General features: G+C 42.5%; 1 protein-coding gene across 1 annotated transcript in view; it reads left to right on the top strand.

Annotated features, from left to right (window-relative positions):
* BICC1 (BicC family RNA binding protein 1) overlaps positions 1-22,035 on the top strand; it is a 221,255-nt gene that overhangs the window by 52,417 nt on the left and 146,803 nt on the right. Inside the window, exon 3 of the mRNA XM_019555552.1 lies at positions 17,323-17,369. Coding sequence (XP_019411097.1) covers positions 17,323-17,369 — 47 coding nt within the window. The remainder of the gene's footprint in view (positions 1-17,322; positions 17,370-22,035) is intronic.

The following is a 22,035-nucleotide window of genomic DNA, read 5'->3' on the forward strand; positions in this document are numbered from 1 at the left end:
GATTCAGCCTGCCAAGGGATTCTATCCATTCTATAGCACAGGAATAGGTCTGGACCATGGCATTGTGCAGCTGGTTCCACTGTTCCCAGGTGTTGAGTGGGGATGGGGTCATGTGTTGGCTGCACTCTGTTTCCCAGCAGCCCCGGCAGCAGTGGCTGCCACTGCTAGCATGTCTGCTGCCACCACTGGACCTGGCCCTGCTGCTTGGGTGCCCCGGCCTGTCTTTCTCACACCACCATCAGGGTTGCTGTATGGAGCAGGTGGACAGGCAGGGTCTCCATAGAGACCAGCCTGGGACTCGTGCAGGCGGGGTGCTGGGAGTGGTTTGAGTGGGCAGGGGCAGGGCCAGGGCTGGGGCTCGAATCACAGGGTGGTGACAGTGCAGGGCTGTGCGGGGAGCAGATCGCAGCTCTGCCCTGGGCGTTGGCTCCATGCTGCTACTGCCTCACCATCCTAGCCACCGTCTTATTCCCAGATGCTCCCATGGAGACCCTGCCTGTCCACTCCATCCAGAGCCCATCGACCAGTCTAGTAGTCTACCACTTAAGACGTTTTAGTGAGCTGTTGTTGGGGGAGGAGGGGAGAACTGATCCCCACCCCTCCTACAATTGCTCACCAAAACTCCCTAAATGGCTCTCCAGCCCAAATAAGTGCCCATCCCTGGCCTAACCTTTCCACTGCCTGGGAAGTAGGCAGGCTGTCAAGTCGCAGTTGGCAGCTACTGAAGAGCAGCAGTTGCCACAGATGGGCTTGGGAGAATTCCCAAGAAGAATGCCAATCAGTGTCCCCTACTAGGATCCACCCTGGTTCTCCCCTGCAGGAGAATACCTGAGAGAAATTCAGACAGAGTAGAGAAGCACTCAGCCACCGTGGCAGTGCTCCTGAACCCTTGTGGCAGAGGCACAGCAGCCTGCCTTGCCCAGAGCTGCTTTGAGTCAGCTGGGCACCATGGCTGGCAGGCATAAGTCAGATGGATCAGGAGCCAGCAGGAAAAGCCTCCATGTTCCTGGCTCCCAGTTCTTCTGGCTTCCCATTGCTGCCTTACCAGTCAGGAGTGGCAGGATAGCAGTTTGGGAGCTGGTGGTTGTGGATCCCTGCCACTTTTTAAAATCACTTCCCTGCCACTCAGCCAGGAAGCATGATGGCAAGGAGAAGCTGGCAGGAACCACAAGCTGGGTTGTGGAGGCTTTTCCCATGGGTCCACTCCAGCTTCCACTTTTATCTTGCAGCTCTGCCATTCAGATAGGTGGCAAGTGGAGGTAAGCAAGAACTGGTAAAGTCCCCTGCCTTCTGAAACTGGGGACCTGTCAGTCTGTGGAAGAGGCAAGGAGTGGTGGCTGCTGCTCTCCTTACCCACCAGTTTATGGGATTGGGGGAGGAAGGAGAGTGGGTGACCCCAGTCTTAGGAAGGTGGGGAGCCTTTCCCTGTGTGGCAGACTTACAAATTCAGCCTGGCTTGAATGGGCTTGAAAAATCTTCGTTTTGATTGGTGGAGCCCATCCATCAATCAGATAAGGGCTGAGCAAGGCTGGCCCCACCACTTACATGGAGATGGGGGGCCTCCCAGACCTGACTGAAGCCTGCATTCTGCAGGTCTGGCAAGCCTTCAGAAGCAGAGCCTCCAGAGTGAATAAAAGGAGCTGTGTGCCCAGCAGGTGACAGATGTGTTGAGGGACAAAGAAGCTGGTGGAGGCTAAGAAGAGCTGGGGAGAGCTGCCCAGCAGGTGGAAGCTGTAGCCCAGAAGAGCCCCGGAAGACTCCCTTGGTGGGACCAGAGTGGCAAGTGGTGTCAGCCCCAGCTGGTGCACAGTGTGGTGTAGGGGGCAGACCCTGGGAGCTGCAGGAAGCAGCTTGAGTCTCTGGACACTCGGTGCATATAGCAGTGCATGGGGCCATCATACCCTAGAAGCCGCATGTAGTGGCTTGGGTCTGCTACCCTTGGCATGCAGCCAAGGACTTGGTATCCAAACTCTGGGAGCGGTGCCAGGCCTCTTGGGTTTGCATCCCCTCCCCAGTATGAGGCCGGGCACTCGGGAGGCACCAGTACGGTGTGGTGGAGGTCTGGTGGTGTCTGGTTTCAGGACCTGCATGAGGCAGCCCAAGCCCCAACGGAGGACATAAGGCAGGCCCCTGGGTGGCCCTGACAAGGCACCTGTGGCTCCAGGAGCCCCTCTCAGTCTGCTCTCCGGATCTGTGAGTACCCAGGGAACGGGTCCCCAGAGAGGAAGAAGCCCTGAGAGGGGGTCCTGAAGGTCAGGGACTGGGGGGGGAGGGCCCCATCAGGGGCTGAGGAGGCACTGGAACATCTGCAGGTCTGGCAAGTCTTCGGAAGCAAGCCTTCCTTATCCCCCTAGGAGTGGTGCCAGGGTTTGGCACCCTAGGGGAATGCCCAGTTGTCTTGGCCACGTGAGTACCTGGAAGAGGGGACTTGTGCCTCATATTTTGTAAATATTTATTTATTGTTATCCTTTAATGTGACTGGGGTTATGCCATCTATCTGAGGTTTATCTTTATTTACTTGTTGTTCATGTCAGAACTTACCTGTTGATACCTGTTGTTTATCTGCCTTTGTTGTACTTACCTGTTGCAGACAGCAGCTTATCTACATAAGGACCCATGCCCTTTTCAGGTGGTGGTCCCTTGGGCCTTTGATTATAGAGCATAATGGTATTTGGGTGATCTGAATATTGTATATATTTACCAATACTCTCTTATAAATCTGTAAATGGAATTTATAAATCTATAAATTTGATAGCTTGATAGACATCTGGCTGGGGTCATCTGACCTCAGTCCTCTTTCCTCCTAGGGGCAAGGGGGTCAGATTTATATTTATAAATCTATAAATAGAATAAACCTGTATACTAATAAACCTGTAAATAGTTAAGCTGCCCTGGTCTGACTCTATAGAGCATTACAGGGGGGCTGTCCTGCACAGCAGCACTCCTGCCTGGCCATCTATCCCTTCCAATTTAAGGGTGGAAGCACATACTGCAGTGCACCTGGGTTACACCTGGTTCCACTCTTCCTTATCTCTAGTAAGAGTTAAGTTGGGGGAAAGTGGACAGATGTTCAGTCTTCCAGAAGCAATTCTCCCCAAAGTAATTTAAACCTGGTGGTTGCTGGTTTATTTGCTTCCTGGAGTGGCTGTCTGCTCCAGGAGAAAAAACCTGAATGTTGATGCACTTCAGGTTTCTGCTGGGAAAACAGCAGTTCTCCCAGTACCTGGCCTGAGCCCACACTGAAAAGATTTTTTGTTACTAGTTCTGAGTCATCCAAGGGCCTCTCTTCCTATATTGCAAAATAAAGGTGCAGAAGCTTTGCTAGTTTCTACTGGGCCCAGAAATCTACCACATTACTATCTTAGTAGACAGGAAAATTTTCCTTGGAGTCAACCATGACTCCCAAGATCCCTCTCAGCCAATGAGCTGCTGAGGAGGTTACCCCCCAGTCTATACATGTGCTGGGGATTCCTCCTCCCTAGGTGGAGTACCTTGCATTTATCTTTCTTGAATTGCATCCTATTTTGTTCTGCTCATTGATCCAACCTGTCCAGATCAGACTGTATCTGCTCCCTACCCCGGTGTGTTAACTTTGCCCCGTAACTTGGTATCATATGCGAACTTGGAGAGGGTGCTCATTAATCAGCGATGAAGATATTAAATAACACTGGTCCAAGGACTGAACTCTGCGGGACCCCGCTGCCCACCTCCTTCCAGGCTGAGAACAACCTGTCCACCACCGCTCTCTGGGTGTGGTCCCTAAGCCAGTTGGCCACCCACCTGACTGTGTAAGCGTGCACCCCAAAGCCTGCTAGCTTTCCTATGAAAATAGGATGTGAAACTGTCAAAGGCTTTCTTAAAGTCCAGTTAGATGACATCAGCCTCAGCTCCTGTGTCAAGGCAGTGTGTGACCAGGTTATGGAAATGTGAGACCTGGAGAATCTGGAGAGGGTTCAGAGGAGGGCCACTCGCATAAAATACCATCCGATGGGAGGTTGAGGGATTTGGATCTCTTCAGCTTTCACAAGAGACATCTGAGGGGAGACCTTGTAGCCACCTATAAGGTTACCAAGGGATGTCAACAGGAAATTGGAGACATACTATTTACCATAGCGCCCCTAGGAGTAACTAGGAATAATGGGTGCAAACTAGTGGAGAGTAGATTCACGTTAGACATTAGGAAGAAGTTTTTTACAGTAAGGGTGGCCAGCATCTGGAATAGGCTTCCAAGAGAGGTGGTACTATCACCTAACTTGGAGGTCTTCAAGAGGAAGCTTGATAGACACCTGGCTGGGGTCATCTGACTGTGGTCCTCTTTCCTGCTAGGGACAGGGGTTCAGATATGATGATCCTTTGTGGTCCCTTCCAACTCTACAATCTATGAAGAAATTAGGCAACTGTGTTGTCAATGCCTGCACGGTCAGATGGGTCACTAATTGGCTGAAGGGCTGCACCCAGAGAATGGTGGTGGATGGGTAATTTTTGATCTGGAGGGATGTGGGCAGTGGGGTTCCCCAGGGCTCGGTCCTTGGGCACTGTTCAACCTCTTCATCAGCAACTTGGACAAGGGAGTGAAAAGCACCTTGTTTAAATTTGTGGATGACACTAAGATGTGGGGAGAAGTGGGCATACTAGAGGAGAGGGACAGGCTACAGTCAGATCCAGACAGGTTACAGGTGTGGGCAGATGAGAACAGGATGGGTTTCAGTACTGACAAGTGCAAGGTATCACACCTGGGAAGGAAGAACCAGCAACATACCTACAGGCTAGGGAACTCCCTTCTCATCACCACGGAGGCAGAAAAAGATCTTTGAGTCATTATTGACTTCAGGATGAATATGGGCTGCCAATGTGGGGACGCAGTCAGGAAGGCTAACCGCACCTTTTCATGTATCCATAGATGCATCACGAGCAGGTCCAAGGAGGTGATCTTCCCTCTCTATGCAATGTTGGTCAGGCTGCTGTTGGAGTACTGCATCCAGTTCTGGGTGCCACACTTCAGGAGGGATGTGGACAGCATGGAGAGGGTTGCAACAAACCAAAAGTCCAATTATTCTGGGCACAAAAGGTTGTCTAACTCTTGGTCATTTCCACCCTTTGCAATCTTTTTTTCCCCTTTGTCTCTGCATTGTTCCTTTCCAGACTGAAATAATGCAACTGTTACAAGTATTTTCCTTTGATCATTTGACTGTTCTTTTACATATCTTCCTTATTGCCTACAATTCTCAAGTTTCAATTAATTTTTTGCTTATAAAGCTCTACGTATCTCGCGCCACATCTTAGATCTTACTTGCGTCTTGGATCATACTGCACTGTATCTTTGCTCCTACTCCTCATTTGTGATGTTTTATGGTGCAGTTGCCCAATTCTGTTGTACAAGCCCCTCCTCTCCTCACTAACATTCAGTTTAAAGGAACTATTCTTTCTTGAGGCCCACACTTAATAGCTCTGAATAATTGAAGGACTAATTTTTGATATGAGATGAGATCATAAATACCTATTTTGTATAGTATCTGTTTTATGTTGCATGTTATATATGTATATATAATGTATGTATAATATTAACAAATTCAAAGTGGGTCTCTTTCACTAGGTTTTCCAATAAATGCTGTTTGACTTGAGTTGAGCTTTTCTAGTACCATTGGAAAAAGGTCCAACACGGGCTCCTCATGACAGACAACAGTTGCCTTTATTTTATTTTATTTTATTCAATATATATGCTGTCTCTACCAACGTTGCGCACAGTCCCATTTGAAAGACAATTTGATGGTTCCCAAGGTATTGAAGTATGACCAACTTTGTTTCATATTTTATCCCTTTTTAAGCACCACAAATGAAAAATGGATTACATTTCCTGGAGTTTTTGTTATAAGATGTTTTTGCTTATTTTAAGTATAATTTTAATTTTCATAGATTTCATACACTGGAAGGGAAGGGAGCTGGAAGGGAGCTTGTGAAATCATTAGGTCCAGCCCCTTGCCCAAGGGGGCAGGAAGTCAGCTAAAGTCAAAAAATCCCAGCAAGATAGGCATCCAAATATTCCTGAAAGTGTCCAGAGAAGGTGCTTGCACCACCTCTGTAGGAAGTCTATTCCAGGCCCTGGTGGCTCAGACAGTGAAGACGTTTTTCCTCATGTGCAGCCTAAAATGGTCTTGCAGGAGTTTGTGACCGTCAGTCCTTGTCTTCCCTTGGGGTGCTCTGGTGAGCAAGCATTCCCCCAGATCCTGATGCACATCTCTTATGTACTTGGCTGCCACCAAGTCACCCCTTAGCCTATTCTTCTCCAGGCTTAAAAGTCCCATGGCTCTCACACTCTCTTCATAAGGCCTGCTGTCCTGCCCTCTGATCATGCTTGTGGCTGTCCTCTACACTCTCTCAAGCTTCTCCACATCCTTTCTAAATTGTGCAGTCCAGAATTGGATGTGGTACTCCAGCTGTGGCCTCACTAAGGCCAAGTACAGTGGGAGGATGACTTCCTGGATCTTGCTTGAGATACATTGGTAGATGCAAACCAGAGTTTTATTTGCTTTTCCAACTGTGGTATCGCATTGGTGGCTCATATTGAACTTGTGGTCAATCATGACCCCCAAGTCTCTTTCAGCCATTGTGCTAGCGAGCATAGCACTGCTGAGCCTGTAATGTGATTTTTTTTTTTTCATGAGCTGTGGAACACCTTGCATTTCTTTGTATTGAATGCCATCAGGTTTTCATCCACCCACCTTGCAAGCTTGTCACCAGTATATTCTCCAGTACTCTTTCCCATAGTGTGGTGTCATCAGTGAACTTAGCCAGTCCACTTCTGACACCAGAGTCCAGATCATTTATAAAGACATTGAAGAGTACAGGTCCGAGAACAGAGCCTTGGGGGACACCACTGGTCACTGTGTGCCATGTTGATTCAGGTCCGTCAACTACCACTCTCTTAGTCTAATTTTATTGTTGTGTACTGAGTATTTCACTTGGACATGTTCTTTAATGAACATTTTTATATTAGTTCATTCTATTAGTAGAGTGAGAAAATTTTAATTGGTATGGTTGTGTCATAATAAGCTTCAGTGCACAGGAACAGAATAAAGAATCGTAATTTTACAAAAACACTTGCATATGTCTTTGCTAAAATTTGATCTATCCAGGTGTCCCAAGCATAGATTAGTTTGACTTTTACTACAGTGTAAAATAGGCTTACGTCAGGGCCAATGAAATGTTTCATGACTGAAAAATACCTAGGAAGACAAATTAATGACAAATTTGAAAGTCCTTTGGTGTTTGTTGCTCTAGCTGTTCTAAGTACCTAGTAACTCGGTGTTTAAGGAACAAATAAATTCCAGAAATCTGCCACCATACATCAAGTAGCTTGACCATTGTCAATGAACTGCCACAGTAATACAAGTTCCTATTTTGGCAGGATAGTAAGAAAATACTGTATTCTGAGTCTGTCAGGAATGGTATAATATTAACTGTTTAGGTTTGTCAAATGTTAAGCACATCTGGCCATCTTCTTATGAATATTTTTTTAAATATTTTGTATATCCAGTTTTCTAAAAGGAAAAGAGGCAATCCACCCCATAATGTCCTAATAGGCTAGTTATTGCCCCTGGTTGAACAAAATCAAACTGTTCCAACTTGCTTTAGTTGGCTAGTGTATAATGCAAAGATAGTTTTTAAAAACCTGTGTTTTTAAACTTAGTTTTAAAAAAATCTTTCCTTAGTTTGTTAATCATTTGATACTCTTATTTTACTTTGACTTAAATCCTATGATTGCAAAATATATATATATATATACACAACCTGGATGTTAGTGTAAAAATGATTCACTACGTTTGAAAAAGTATATTTTTGTGATAGATATTATAATATATTTTTAATATTGTCATCAAGGCAGGTTGGACAAGTAGTTTTTTATGTCTTTGTTGGTGAGTCTTTTCTTTGGCTGTGTTTTGCATTGTGCTCTTAGTTCAAATTGTCTGTTGTTAGCACTGCTAAAAACTGCAAACCCCTTTTTTAGGTACTTGATTTAATTTGTAAGCTGTTGTGAAGCCTACATCTTGCCTCAAGAACCTCCACAGGATCATCTTGCCTTGCCACCTTGAAAAATAAAAAAACCTACAACTACCATTTTCATGGAAAATGTAGGTGACTTTTCAGAACAAAGAATATGAAATTTACATTTCATTCATTATAAAAATAATTGTTTCATATTCATAGTCAGTTTCTGTTGACCTTAGAAATCTTGGCTTTTGAAAGTTCTCCAGTTTGCAGAAAATTCACTTGGAAAGTTCCTTTATCCTCCCAAGCCCTGATTTGACAGTGTAATCTTGTCTGTTGTGAAAGGCTTATGCTAAGCAGCCAAGCTTAGATTTTTGGCCAAAAGAAGGGATGACAGTTTTGAAGCCCTTATTTTGGTATCATACTTTGAAACTTTGTTGCATTAAAGTGTTTTGTATGTTGAAGGCCCTTGGTGCAACACGTGTAATGGGATCTGAGCCCTGATCTCAATAATAGTGTCTCCTGCCATGCCACGTGCATGCCAGGACACGTGGTTTTGGGATGAAGGTTCAGATCCCAGTGGCCTCATTACTTCTTGCCAGTGCATGGGGAGCCTGGAATCACGATCCTGGGCTCCATCTTTAGCAGCAGTTTGAAAGCCGGGTGCCTGCAGGTAATTGATGCTTGCCGTAGGACAGTGTTGGTGTTTGGGACTGTTTCCAGTGCAGTCCTGAGGCTGGGACTGACAATCAGCTAATCTTTAGTCCCAGCCCCAAGACTACATAGGAATTTGTAACTGGCTCTGGTTTGTCCCTATCCTGTTACACATTCAGTTTAAGGTGCTATGGAAACCAGCCACAAAAATATTACATCTTTTGTAGGAGTCAATGGCATGACAAAATTGTAAACCAGCCACAAAACTATTCTACAAAAGATGTAATAGTTTTGTGGCTGGTTTACAATTTTGTTATGCTTCTGACTCCTTGAACAAGTGGCAGGGTTACTATTTACAGCATGATTAACAAGTTAATCATTATCTTGTGCCTATTTTTACTGTACAAAGAAACCTTTCACCTGCACGTCACTGGCAAGTCACCTGCAAGCCTGGGTGCCTAATGGCAAAAGGTCATTATTATCTGTTATCTGCTTGGTAACTTAGATTAAACAAGTTTGGGTTTTTCTTATGATGAGAGTCACTGTCCATACAGCTATATAGCTGGTACCTTTATGACAGTTTTGGAAGAAAGATTGAATCTAGTCATCATGAGGACCTTCATAGTGTAGCTATGGAATAGAAATGCTGCATTTGTATATTCATTTTACTAAGTGAGGGGAGGAATGGGAAAAATCTAGTCAACCGTCTATTAAATAATACTTATTTCAAACCTCACAAAGTTGCCTATTTTATAGTCTCAAATCAGAGCTAGTTAAATTATTATATCTTCTACGGACACTATATTACTAGAGAATTCTGCTTCAATTTTAACCATCTGTACTGAGATTCTGTCCCTGTGTTGCACAGGAAAACTAATAAGAAGGCAAAAATATTGTGATTAAGTGTGGTCTGAGTATTGATTTGAAACAAAGGGAGAGAATAAAATAATGAGCAATGGTAGACTCAAGTTTTGCTGTTAGTGTATATTACATTAAGCCCCTTGAAGTGGAAATTACAATGATTAAGAAGATGAGGAAGATTTGAGCTGATGTGAAATTGACAAAAACAGTCCATGGCACCTCTGCCTTTAAAAAAAAAATTTAAACTTAATCTGTGTATCTTGGGTTTTTTTTTTACTGTAAAACATGTCCTGTATTTTAACAGAAAACTCTGCAGAATTAAAATAACATCCAAAGCAAAAGTTTAAATGAACTTTTCCATGGAATCTAGGAAGAATTTACAATTGTGCTTTTTCATAGTTAAGTAATGAAGTCAACAAAACCTTTCATTCAGTGGTATCATAATAGTTAACACCTGTTTCAACTGCTTAATGTTTTTATTGAACATAACATTTGCAATTCCATATTTCTTGAACAAGGAAAATAGGATATAAGATATTACATACTCAGGAGAACCATAATAAGTATAAGAGTTCAGTTTAAAATTTGAAATGCTTACTATACAATTTAAGCAGGCATGTTTCAGTAGCTTACAAATTACTACTGGCATATTGCATAAAATGAAAATAAATTTTATTAAGGACCCACAGGTTGGTACGTAGGAGGATATAGATAGCCATTTTGTATTCTAGGTGGAGATATAGATGTCTGTTAGATTAAATCATGTGGCTCCAGTCACCTAGGGTAGTTGTAGTGTAAATGTTATAAAATGAATTATGTTTTCTGTGCTTCCTTTAAATTTGTTTGAGCATTAATTACATCATTTAATAAATGGGATCTTTTGAGCCATGCTCTGCATATTTAACTTCCAAAAACTGCCAATGTGATGTTCAGAATTGAGATTTATTTCACAAGTCAGAATATAAAAGGTTAAGATTCTTTCAGGATTTTTTCTAAATTAAAAAGAAATTAAGGTTACTCTGCACTGATATAGTAAACTCCACTTTTCTTTAAGTGTTAACAGAAATTAACACTCAATTTATCTCAGTTTAATTAGGTGAAGATGGGGTTAAGTATTCAGGGTCACATAGGAGGAATTGTGCCCATGTCCCACAGTGCTTGGGGGGGAGGGGTTACAGGTTTGTGTCGAGGGGGAACTGCACATGAACACAGCACGGTGGTGATGGGGTGCCTGCATGAGGGCTCAGTACAGCAGTGGGTGAATGGAGCACTGTGCTCCTGGTGTAGTGTGCATGGTCTGCAGCCTGTTGGGCATCTGGCCTCTGGGGCTAAGAAGTTGAGCAGCCCTGTCTTAGACATTATTGCTGTTGCTGACAATTGTTTTGCCACAAATAATAAGATTTGCTCTTCATTTCCAGATCAGTCTCACTCTTGTATAGTTTTAAACTTTTTGTCTGCTGTGATTCAGAACGTGTCACTCATATGTTTCTGTTTTACACATGGAGCAGTGCTCTTGAAATTTCTGCACGTTTCATACACTCTTCTTCCTGCGTAAACTGAAAGTGCTTGTGAATCAGCCACTGTCAAATTAAGCAACTGTCTGAATGTCTGTCTTTTTTTAGCCTCTAACCCCATATTCAGACAGTAGGGCTGTGCAAAGCTTTGGGTGGTGATTTGTTTCAGAGGAAATTCAGCTTGATCTGGTGGCCGAATCTCTGAATCAAATCAGGGGACCAATTTAGAAGTCCGAATTGATTCAAAGCTCTCCGAATGTTTGGCAAAGATTTGGAGTGCTTTGATTTGGGCAGTCCCCAGTGGCTGCATCAGGGAGCTGCAGACACTCTGAGCTGATAAGTACTAGGGGCAGGGGAGGGGGGCTGGAGAAGGGGAGAGGGGACCATAGGGAGGACCCCTGCCAGCCCCCCGGCCCCCTCCTGCCCCAGCCCTTTATTTTTAAAAAAAGCCCCCATGCTCACTGGGTGCTGTTGGAATTAGTTTTGCTGAAATTTAGCATGGATCCAGTATCTAACAGAAAAATTTCATTAGGTGCCCCTCCTACCCAGCCCCAGATCCAGGGCCTCCTGTCTTGATTGAATTGGAATGGGAAACTTTGACTGGGACCACAGGAGGTATGGTTTCAGTCTTAAAGGGTCATGGGCAGACTTTCAGGCTCTGCAGTGAAGGTGAGAACCTGAGGTGTTAGCCAAGGGGTGCCACATTTGAAACATGTCATTTTGTTGGGAAAGTTTATTTCAGGGCACACTCCCTGGGGGCACTCCCAATCCCCTGGCCTGTGCAGTTGGTAACACTTGCCATTGTTACCTCTTTGCTCACCCTCTCCGTGAGCAGGATTTTCAGCATGTGGCTTGGAAGTGGAACTGACAAGTTTAGCTGATGATAAATCTACCTTGTGTTCTAATCAGCGGAGTTGTGACTTGGACTCTGGAGTCCCTTGATTCTGCTGGGCTTGATCAGTCTGTTGTAACGCCATCAAGCTTCAGCCTGCTCGAGATAGTGGTGCAACTGGGCAGCGCATAACATCCCCTCCTGCATCTTTAGCATAGTGATTGGGTCTGTGTGGGCCAGCTGTATCCATGTGTCAAGTAGATGCCAGGCTCTTTCGGGATCTGCCCCGCGTGGCATAGCTAGGGGGTCCTGCCATACTCAGGCCCAAGCCTGCACTCGTTTGATTATATCTCGGGGGTGTTCTTTTGGGAGTGGACACATTTGACTTGAGCCCTGGTCCATGGTATAGATTCCTAAGAGCTTTCAGGGAATATCTGTCATATGGGCCTGCCACTCTCTAGTTCCTAGAAGGGCAGGACTGATTCCTTTTGCTATCCTGGGTAAAATTTCAGCCAAATCCATGCTTGAAAACAGAGAGAGATTTTTCTCAGCCTTTGCTGGCCATTGGGTCCAGGCATTCTAAAGGCATAGAGCCTAATTGAGGTTTTAATGCTTTTTGCTCCATGGAGCTAGGGCAAGTGATTCTAATGTGCTGCATCTGAGTCATCTCTTCAGGCAGGGTTACACCAGGTCAGCGCAGTAGCCTTTGGTCAGCAGGAGCAGGAGCCCTACTGGCAGGAAGGTTTAGGTGTACAACTCGCACAACAGTGTGCGCTTCTGCTGAGTAGTTGGGGGCGGGGGATCAGGAGGGATAGGTGGAGAGGCAGAGGATGGGTAAAAAGGGGGAACAGATGGCATTACCATGGGCAGCATTTTGTCCCTTGGAACATTGACACTTCGGGAATCAGCTGTATTTCACGCTCCACCTGCATCTTATTGATAAGAGACTTGAGAGATTCAGTCTCACGCTTTTGCACTTCACAAGTCATCTGAGTCTCTCTCTTTTATTTCAGCAGCTAGCATTGAAGCACAATTGAATAATTGTTGCTAAGCTACAACCTCAAGTTGACAAATAAAAGCATCCTTTTCCTGACACAGCCTTTCCTATTCTTGGCATTCGAGCCATAAGGCCTGAACACCCAAGAAAACCCTTGGAGGGCAGCTGCTTTCCAGAAGGTTTGCTTCTGAGGTTTTTTACTAAAAATTCCCTTGGTCCAATCCTGGATCATACTCCAAGTTGGGCTAGACGGAGTCTCCTGGGGCCCCTGCAATGGACCCCCATTCCATTTAGCCCAACTCTCAGTAAAATTATGGAGGTCACCCTGACCCCACACACACAGAGGAAAAGCCTCTGAACCCACTGCCATGCTACTGGGAAAAGGTAAATGATGGGGTACAATAGCTGAGACAGCTCAGGAGAACCTAGTTCATGCTCAGGCGGCCACACCCAAGAGAACCCAGTATGCCTGCTAGGCCTTACCCTGGTAGGATCAGGATGATCAGTACCCTCCAAATATGTGTCAAATCCTGCTGACTACGCCAAGATGTTAGAACCCCACTTCATACGGAGCCCAACAACTAGGGAGATGACGGTCCAATTGCTCATGGATCCTGGTACTCATTAGCGAGAGCAAGCAGGGAGCAAACACCAGCACACATTGCTTGCAACAGCTTTATTTAGAATGGAAACAGCTAGGGACCAGCTCCCTCACAGACACCCAGTCTATGAACACAGGGAGCAGCCCAACAATAATTCTTTTCACATTTTATACACCTTGGTTCATACATATTAACATTCACTCCACCTATCTCCCTCCTTGGGTTCCACCCATTTCTTCTCGCATCTCAAGCTCCTCCTCTGTTTATTGTTTGTTTCATTAACATATGATTGGCTATGCATTTCTTTCATTTACATGCCTCTTTGCTAAGAGCGCATGCATAAGGCCATGAACCCAGCTACTCTCGGTCAACTACTTGTTCTTTCTAGTTTTCTGCTAACTTCAGCAGCCTCTCTAAGGTCTGGCCTCTGCCTTATCTCCTAACGATAGCTGGTTCACATCATGTTTCTTTTTGCCCAGTGTTTTATTTTATTCTGCATACTATTCCCTTTGTTTAAAAAAGACCTACTCACCTAAGCATTTGCTAGGTTATTTTAATACACCATTTTGCCTTATGATCAGCAGCTTTTCGCTGAGACACAGGTTAAAACCTTGTTCCAGCTGCAGATCCAATGCTCCCCAATAATCTAAATTGTCGCCCTAACAATCAGAACAGTGATTCGAATCACCAAATCAAATCACTGTCTCCTGAATCAGCTGAATCCAAAGTGAATACTAGCTGCTTTGCACTGGCCTGTCAGACAGGATGTGCTCTTCTGGGAAGAATGAGATCGATGACTTGGATCACTTTTCGTAGTCTTGTGTGTTCTTTGAAGAAATAAGAGGGAAATGGATCTCTCCATTAGTGGAAAATATTAATTACTGGGCTAAAGCATTAAAAACAATTTGGCTCCCCTTTAACAACTTACAGCCTGTTCTATATACTCTATTGGCACTTGTAAACATGCTTGTGCCTCAGCACTGGGCACTTGGCACTGCGTTGCATGCATTTGCATAAACGGCGAAATGTGCATGAGCACTGAGAAAATGGTGGCGGTGCGCTTTTGAGCTAAAACGCATCGAGGGTATGTTAGTTCAAAAGTGCACCGCCATCATTTTCTCAGTGCTGACATGCATTTCGCCATTAACAGTGTGCTCTGAGTCGGAGCAGCTACACCTATATTTGTGGGCATTTATATGCATATGTGTATTTGTACTGGGGTGTGTAATGCAGGTTGTATTTGATTCGGATTTGGTCCTAATTGGGGACAGTGATTCAATTCGTTGATTTGAATTACTGTCCCCGATTCAATTTGGCCAAATCTGAATCTGAAGATTTGATGCTTATTCTGAGAATCAGTGGTTTGGCCATAGACACAACTTTAAATGTTTTTTCTATACACATCGAGGTACCAGGCATGGCTCATGAGCACTGTAATGCTAGAGCAGATGGATCATCCCACAGGAGTGCACAGGGGGGTGGGGAGTGCTTGGCAGTGAACCCAGAAGTGGACCAGAAATACTTCTGGTTCACTTCTGGGTCTGCCACAGAGCTCTCAGGCCCCCTTCTCCCCCCCTGCCCTGCACCTTCCCAGCTCAGGGATTGGCTGCAGGGGGACCCCAGGAGGAACCAGTCACCAAGGCCTGCACGCTCCCCGGAAGACCCAGAAGTGGACTGGAAGTGCTTCTGGTCCACTTCCAGGTCTGCTGCCGAGTGTGGTGCTCCAACCACCCCACCATTGTAGCATTCATGAGCTGCCTGGTACCTTGAGGTATGTAGAAAAATCTTTTAAAGCTGTGCCTATATCCAAATCATCAGATCTCTCTGAATCAGTTTGGAGGGATCTTATTTCGATTTGTGTAGATTAAAGGGTCTCCTGATTCGATTCAGAATCAGGCCGAATCAAAGTGGGGACTAAAGCTTCACACAGCCCTAATCCGTACTACATTCACAAAAGTAAGGGACAAAATCAAATAAAATTCCCTGTTTTGAATTTTCTGCTTCATTCTGCTTTTAATATTGCTTCACTCTATTTTTTGTATCATCATATATTATGCTCAATTTTACTTTTGTTTAAATTAGCAGAATGTGGAGCTTCATTGTGTGCATTTACCAATAACCACACATTATGTAACTTTTTATTCTTATACCATATATAATTGTATTATTCATTCTATCTTCTTGTTTTAGCAAAAGCTGTAAACTACTCCTACTAATTAGCCTCCTTGTTTGAGGACATGAAACATTGTTTGAATCTTATCCAGAGTTTCAGCTCTGGGGCTTCTAACTGCCCCATTCTTCAACTATGTTGTTGTTGTAAAATTAATAAATCTAATAATAATAATACTGTCTTATTCCCATCATTGTGATATTCTGGAATCTCTATTAAGATAAAGTGCCCAACAGGTCTGCTTCATTTAGCTTCATCCTGTGTCTCATACCAAATTGAAGCTTTTTGTGGGAATGGTGAGATGAGAAAGAGGTTATTCTCAGGACTCTGAAATATAGGATGAAATATTGTTACTTCTTGGCTACACTAGAAGGGCAGGCTGCATGGTTGGATGCAGAAAGGGAAAACGGAACTTTGAGTTTACTGCCACTTTCTAATGTAATTTAAGGAGTACATATTTCTATCTAGGACTCCATCGTAGCTGTGTGTTCATCTGCAAACAGTTAACTTAGTTAAGGAAGATCCAGCATATTTTCAAGTAAAGTTGTCAGTTGAAGCACAGAGAAGCTATAAATATATTCAAATAAATTACATACTAAATAAAAATGTAAAAAGGGATTATTTACACTTCAAATAAGTTTATGATCTTCATCTTTAAATAGGTGAAAGGTCTTTTACTCTCACTACTTCTGTTGGAAGGATGTTTTAGAATCCTACTGCTCTGAAGGTTAGAAACTTGGTTTCTAGTCTCAGTTTATTCATGGCCAATTTATATCCATTTGTATTGTCATCATTGTTCTTTAGAATAAATAGCTCTTTTCCATCCTTGGTCCTTATCCTCCTAGTCTAGCAAAAACAAAGCTTCATTCATCCCCCATGTTGCTTTAGAAGCCTTTCTCTGTGTTTTAATCTTTCCTGATACAGGTGACTAAAATCATATCCAGTATCCCAGTGCCATACCAAGGTTTACTCAATCTCTCTCCTGCTAAATCATGGGATTGCATTTGCCTCTTTCACACTGACATCACATTGACAGCTCATAATCAGTAATTGTGTTGCATATTTAACCTCAGAAAGCTGCTAAACAAACATGACTGGTTCATTACTTGTTAATGGCACTGATGTTATGAATTGTGCTTGTATCTTCAAAAGACTTTTTTCTTTGTTTTTGTGGTGATGTATTATTAGGCAGTTTCACTGAATCAGGAAGTATCAAGAAGATTGCATAATGGACAAATATTTTAAATTAAGGTTACAATTTTGAAATTGTTACAGCCACTTACTATGAATTTTTTTGTGTTTATTGGTTTGTCAGTGTTGATTATTGCTTTGCAGCTTACCTTTACCTTGTCTGTCTAAAGACTAGCAAATTAATCTGTAATTCTCAGAGAAATGCTAGATTAATTTTTATGATATTCATGGAGGTTACAAACTCTTTTCTTAGAAATTGAACCTAAGTTTCCAGAAGCAGTGGAGTGCAATGACTCATTATTATAGAAACAAGTCCTTTTTATCAGACTAAAGAATATGTTGGATAAGAAAAATGAATAGTGATTTCTCAATTATGCAAAATGTTTATGAGAAATGTGCACATGTATAAACATACTTTACAACTACCCTGATTAAATAATGTAAAAGTATGCTGCTGCAAACTTAATCATCATTTCTCAGGTTTATTTTGTAAACCATCTTTTTTTTTTTTATAGCTGCTGCTGAGGGCAAAGGTAAAAGCGGAGAAGACTTTTTTCAGAAGGTAAGTGATTTTGAGTATTTGATAAATATAATAATTCATTGTAGTGTTATAGAAAGAGTTGCACTCTGTTTAATATGGGAAAAATTAATTTAGATTACAGTAGAAGCTTTGTTATCTGGCACCCATGAGGAACGGAGGGTGCTGGATAACAAATATGCCGGATAACGGAGCAGCTCGAACAGGCGTCTTTACCTGTTTGGGCCGCTGCCTGTCCCACCACATCTGGGGTGTTGCCACCCCTCCTGCGGGCCCCGAGGGACAGGGAGGGGGGATATACGCAGGCTGCTGTGCCCTGGGCTGTGGTGGCTCAGCAGTGCATGCTGCTTTCCCTGGGCTGTGGGGGCTCTGCAAAACCAGAAGTGCCACGGTGAGCGGTTCCGGTTTCACTTTTCCCTTACAAGCTGGCATACCAGTTAACAGAGCATGCCGGCTTATAAGGTGCTGGATAGCTCAGCTTTTACTGTATCTTAATGAATGTTCTGATGTCTTTTCCTAATTATCGCAATTGTTTAAAATAGTCTGGTCAGTTATATTTATTTTCTAAAGTGAATCACAGTTCTGTGGAATAGGTATTAATATCTCATATTAATAGCATCTTATAATAGATTTTATCTTAACATAGTACAGGGTATATATATTAAAGTGGGTAGCACTTAAGTGGTATGAAAGAGGATTAATAAGCATACTTGTTGGTGACCAGATGTGTATGTGTAGGAGGGGGGAGGTAAAACTACGTGAAAGTAGTTGCAACATCCAAGAAACTGGTGCAGTACATATACTATTGTTGGTAAAGTTATCCTGACCAGAAATCTTAGATTTTGTGCCCTCTTCAAGGCAGCTTACAGTAGCATGAAAAAAGAATATTTAATTACCCCTGGCCTTCTATATATTTATTTAACTGATGGACGTATTAGCTTTGTACCACTCTTCCTGACAAAAGCTCAGGTCAGCTTACAGAAGAGAGCAAAATAACTTATAAAACAAGCAAACAAGAGAACAAAACAGGAGAAACAAAATACGTTTTATAAGGCCAATAGGACATTAAAATAACATATAAAGCAAGCCCCCTTAAACCAGGGAGGTCATATAAATGGCTTGCTGGCTGGATCCCAGCCCAGCTTAGTCCCTCTGGAGTTTTCTGGGAGGGGAGGGGTGAGCACTAGGTCTGTGCAAAGCGGGTAGTATTCACTTCAGATTCAGGTGATTTGGGGGACAGTGACTTGATTCGGTGATTTCAATCAATGTCCCGATTCAGATTGGTCCAATATGATTCAAAGATTTGGTCACAGCTGAATTGGCCCCACCCCTGCCACTGTCCTGGTCCCAGCTCCTGGTTCTTTAAATAAAATAATAACAATAAAAAAAAATGCCCCCATTCACTGGCTGCTGCCAGTTGGGGTGGTGATTCCCTCTGCCTTGGGCTACATGGGGAACTCTACCATGAGCCCCCAGAAGCTCCGAGGCCACTGTAGCAGTTGGTGAGTGTGGGGCTTCTTTTTTTTTCCTCGCAAAGAACTGGGAGCTGGAACCAGGTGGGGCAGCCATGGGCAGGGGGGTCGGGGCTGGGAAAGCGGTCAGGGGTTGGGGGATGCTCAGGGGGCTGGGGGAGCAGGCAGGGAATGGGGCCTGGCAGGGCAGATCTGCCACTCCTCCAATGTAAGGCAGAGCAGCAGGGCTGCTGGCGCATAACTCATTGAAGTGGCACTTTATGAGAGGGAGGACCTTCTAACATGGCATGTTCAAAGCCAATGCCTGCAGGATTCTTTAAGTTCCATGGAGGGGGGAGCTTTCTCCTTGTATGATATGGTCCAAAAAGCCCTCACAAAAGCCTAAACCCTTCACTAGGAGCAAAAACCTCAGCCTGTTACCTAGACCAGGCAGTCCCTGGTCTGGGGAGGAGGTGGAGAGCATTGTCCTGTTGCCATCCCCGGGCCTGGCCCAGACCAGGAGGGGAGTGCACAAGCATTCATTCTTACAAGATAAACTCTCTTGCAAGGGAGCTCTTCCAGGTTGACAACTGGAAGATTGTTCTCCCAGAAGGGACACATTTCTCCTGGGAGAAATGGACTGCTTGCACACTTGTCACTTCTACTGGAACAATGGCACTATCATTGACTGCACACGTGCTTGATTAAAATTTCCCCTTGTTGCCACTTTTGTGTTTATACTTAGACTAGTCTGTGTTCTCTCCAGATTTAAATGATACTGTTCAAATAGATACTGGTCATCTTGTGTGTTCTCCAAGGCAACCATTATACATTACCAGATTTTCCTGATAATACCAGAGGGCTTATTTATCTGGTGATGTTGTGAGGTCTTTTCTCTGAATATAAAAATTTGAGGTTAAATTATATCTGGAGCATAAACCTGGTCCAGTGCTTTTTGTTATCAGAGCTTTGAGAATACTTGGGCTTGTTTCTGGGATAATTGAAAACATGGATATTTTCACAAGAGCTGCAGTCTCTAATGATGAAATTTGCTGACTTGGAGCAAATGTGAGGTTAAATGGAGAGACTTTATGGTATTGGAATACTCTGACAGTATTTGAATTGGTCTATGATGACTATTCAATTGTTTATACACCTTTCTTTAATTAAAGGTTATGTATATCAGTACACATGGATCTAAAATGCTCTTTTATCATGCATTTGTAGAGAACACGCAGGTTTTAGTCTTTGAATTGTAAATTACTTAAACTCCATTTGGCCATCTGTCTTTCGATTAGTAAATATATTATTATTCTACTTTTTCTTGGTTGTGATACCCAATAAGCTGATGTGGTAGAACTGGGAACTATTAACAGATAAGAGAAGATGGTGGACAATGGATCCAAGAAGTGGGTTATTTTTCTACAAGTTCTTCATAAAGAATAATGTTGTCTAAGATCTGTCCAGAATTTTTACCTGAGTTAGGCTTAAATTTTTTTTTTCACTTAAATTTTCTTTGTTGTGTTTCCTTGTCATCTTCAAGGTAAACTTGACCATATGCTTTTTATTTTCAAGGGTCTGTCAGTACTGATTTTTCTGATGGGACAAAATTTTCTTGGAAACCTTAAATATTATGGCTTCTGATTTTAAAGCTCAGGTATAATCCATTTTAGTTCAGATGTAGTCTGAATACAAAATCACAGTAACAAGATTGTAGAGAAACCAAGTGACAGCTCCATAAACACAGTTGGCGCTATCAACTGTTCTTTGAAAAATTTAACAAGTCATCGTTGTCATCTGAATCCTATTTTTTTAATATTCACAATTTACTTGAATATTGCGCTTTGTTTTTTAGAACATTCTTATAATATTTAGAAAGAACAAATCTTAATGTTTGTCACTGATATAAATGTAGTTACTCTTACTTGAAATTCCAATTAAAAATATTGGCATCTGTAAAACAAACAAACAAACAAAAAACACAAACCAAAAAACCCATTTTTTATAACAAATATTTCTTGAGAGTCCAACAGAACCTACATTTTTGTTCAGTTTGCTGAACAAAAGCTAAGCTTTTGCAGCAGCAAAGCTAAGCCCTAGTAATGTACGCTTAAACTAACACTTCATTAAGTTTACCGCACTGCTTTTTTCTACACTTCTTGCTTCTTGTACAAAATAGCTGAAAGGCCCTTGAAGCTATACATAGACTATTTCCTCTGCATAGCTGATTGAATTACATGTTTTACTTTTATATTTGTATGCTTTCCACATGGTGGGTCACAATATTAAAATGAATAAATACAACATACCTATATGCACTATAGTTGTAATCAATTTCATGGTTGTTATGCATTAATCAGTAGTATAAAATACTGTGTGAGGGGTTTGATTAGAATATGAAATACAAGTGAGAAATAAACTCATCTCTGTACATAGATATGTATGAATCGAATATGTGGCTATTAACATAACATATATCACTTAATTCCACATATTTAAAAAATACCACATGAGTATTTTAGATGATTTAATAATAATTATGTACCAGAATGAGTCCACTATTTTTTCTGTGGCTTTACAGTAAAATGTGAAAAATAAATATTATATATCTTGTGTGTACATCTACATAATGCTATATCTAATCAAAACACATGGAAATAATCTTCTTTGAGCCTGTTTTCTTTCGTTGTTTTTTATAGTTCTTTGGGCAGTTGCTCATAGCTTACTCACTGTCTATGTCTGTCCAATGGCCTTTAATCAGTCTTAGTCTTTTTTCCTTTCGCTCATCTGAAATGAGTAAAGCAAGTTTGTGGAGTTGAATACAAAAATAATATTTTGTATGTTATGATGTATGGGGTGAGGGGGAACTACACTTGAGAGAGATATTAAAAACACATTTCAATATTAGACTTCAAAATACTTCTTGATATTTCTTAATGTAAAATATAAAGCTATACACATAAATTTGAAGACATATAGGCACAGAACTTTGTGAGGAATGGAGTAAACTGCATTTCTCTGCATTGTAAAATAGTAATGTCAGGATTTGATAGATATCTCTGGTTTTATGCAGCCTTACTTTATGTAATGTCTTTCCCGTGAATTATATACCCAAAACCCCTTTTGAATTTAAAAACAAGAGGGAGAGAGAGAGAGGAAGTGAGAGATTATAAGGAAGAGAGAAATTATTTTAGCTGAGTGTTCAAAAGAGATAGAAACAATGAGGCAGAAACATGAGG

Source organism: Crocodylus porosus, unplaced genomic scaffold (assembly GCF_001723895.1).
Source record: "Crocodylus porosus isolate Cpor-Errol unplaced genomic scaffold, CroPor_comp1, whole genome shotgun sequence".
Classification (NCBI taxonomy): domain Eukaryota; kingdom Metazoa; phylum Chordata; order Crocodylia; family Crocodylidae; genus Crocodylus; species Crocodylus porosus.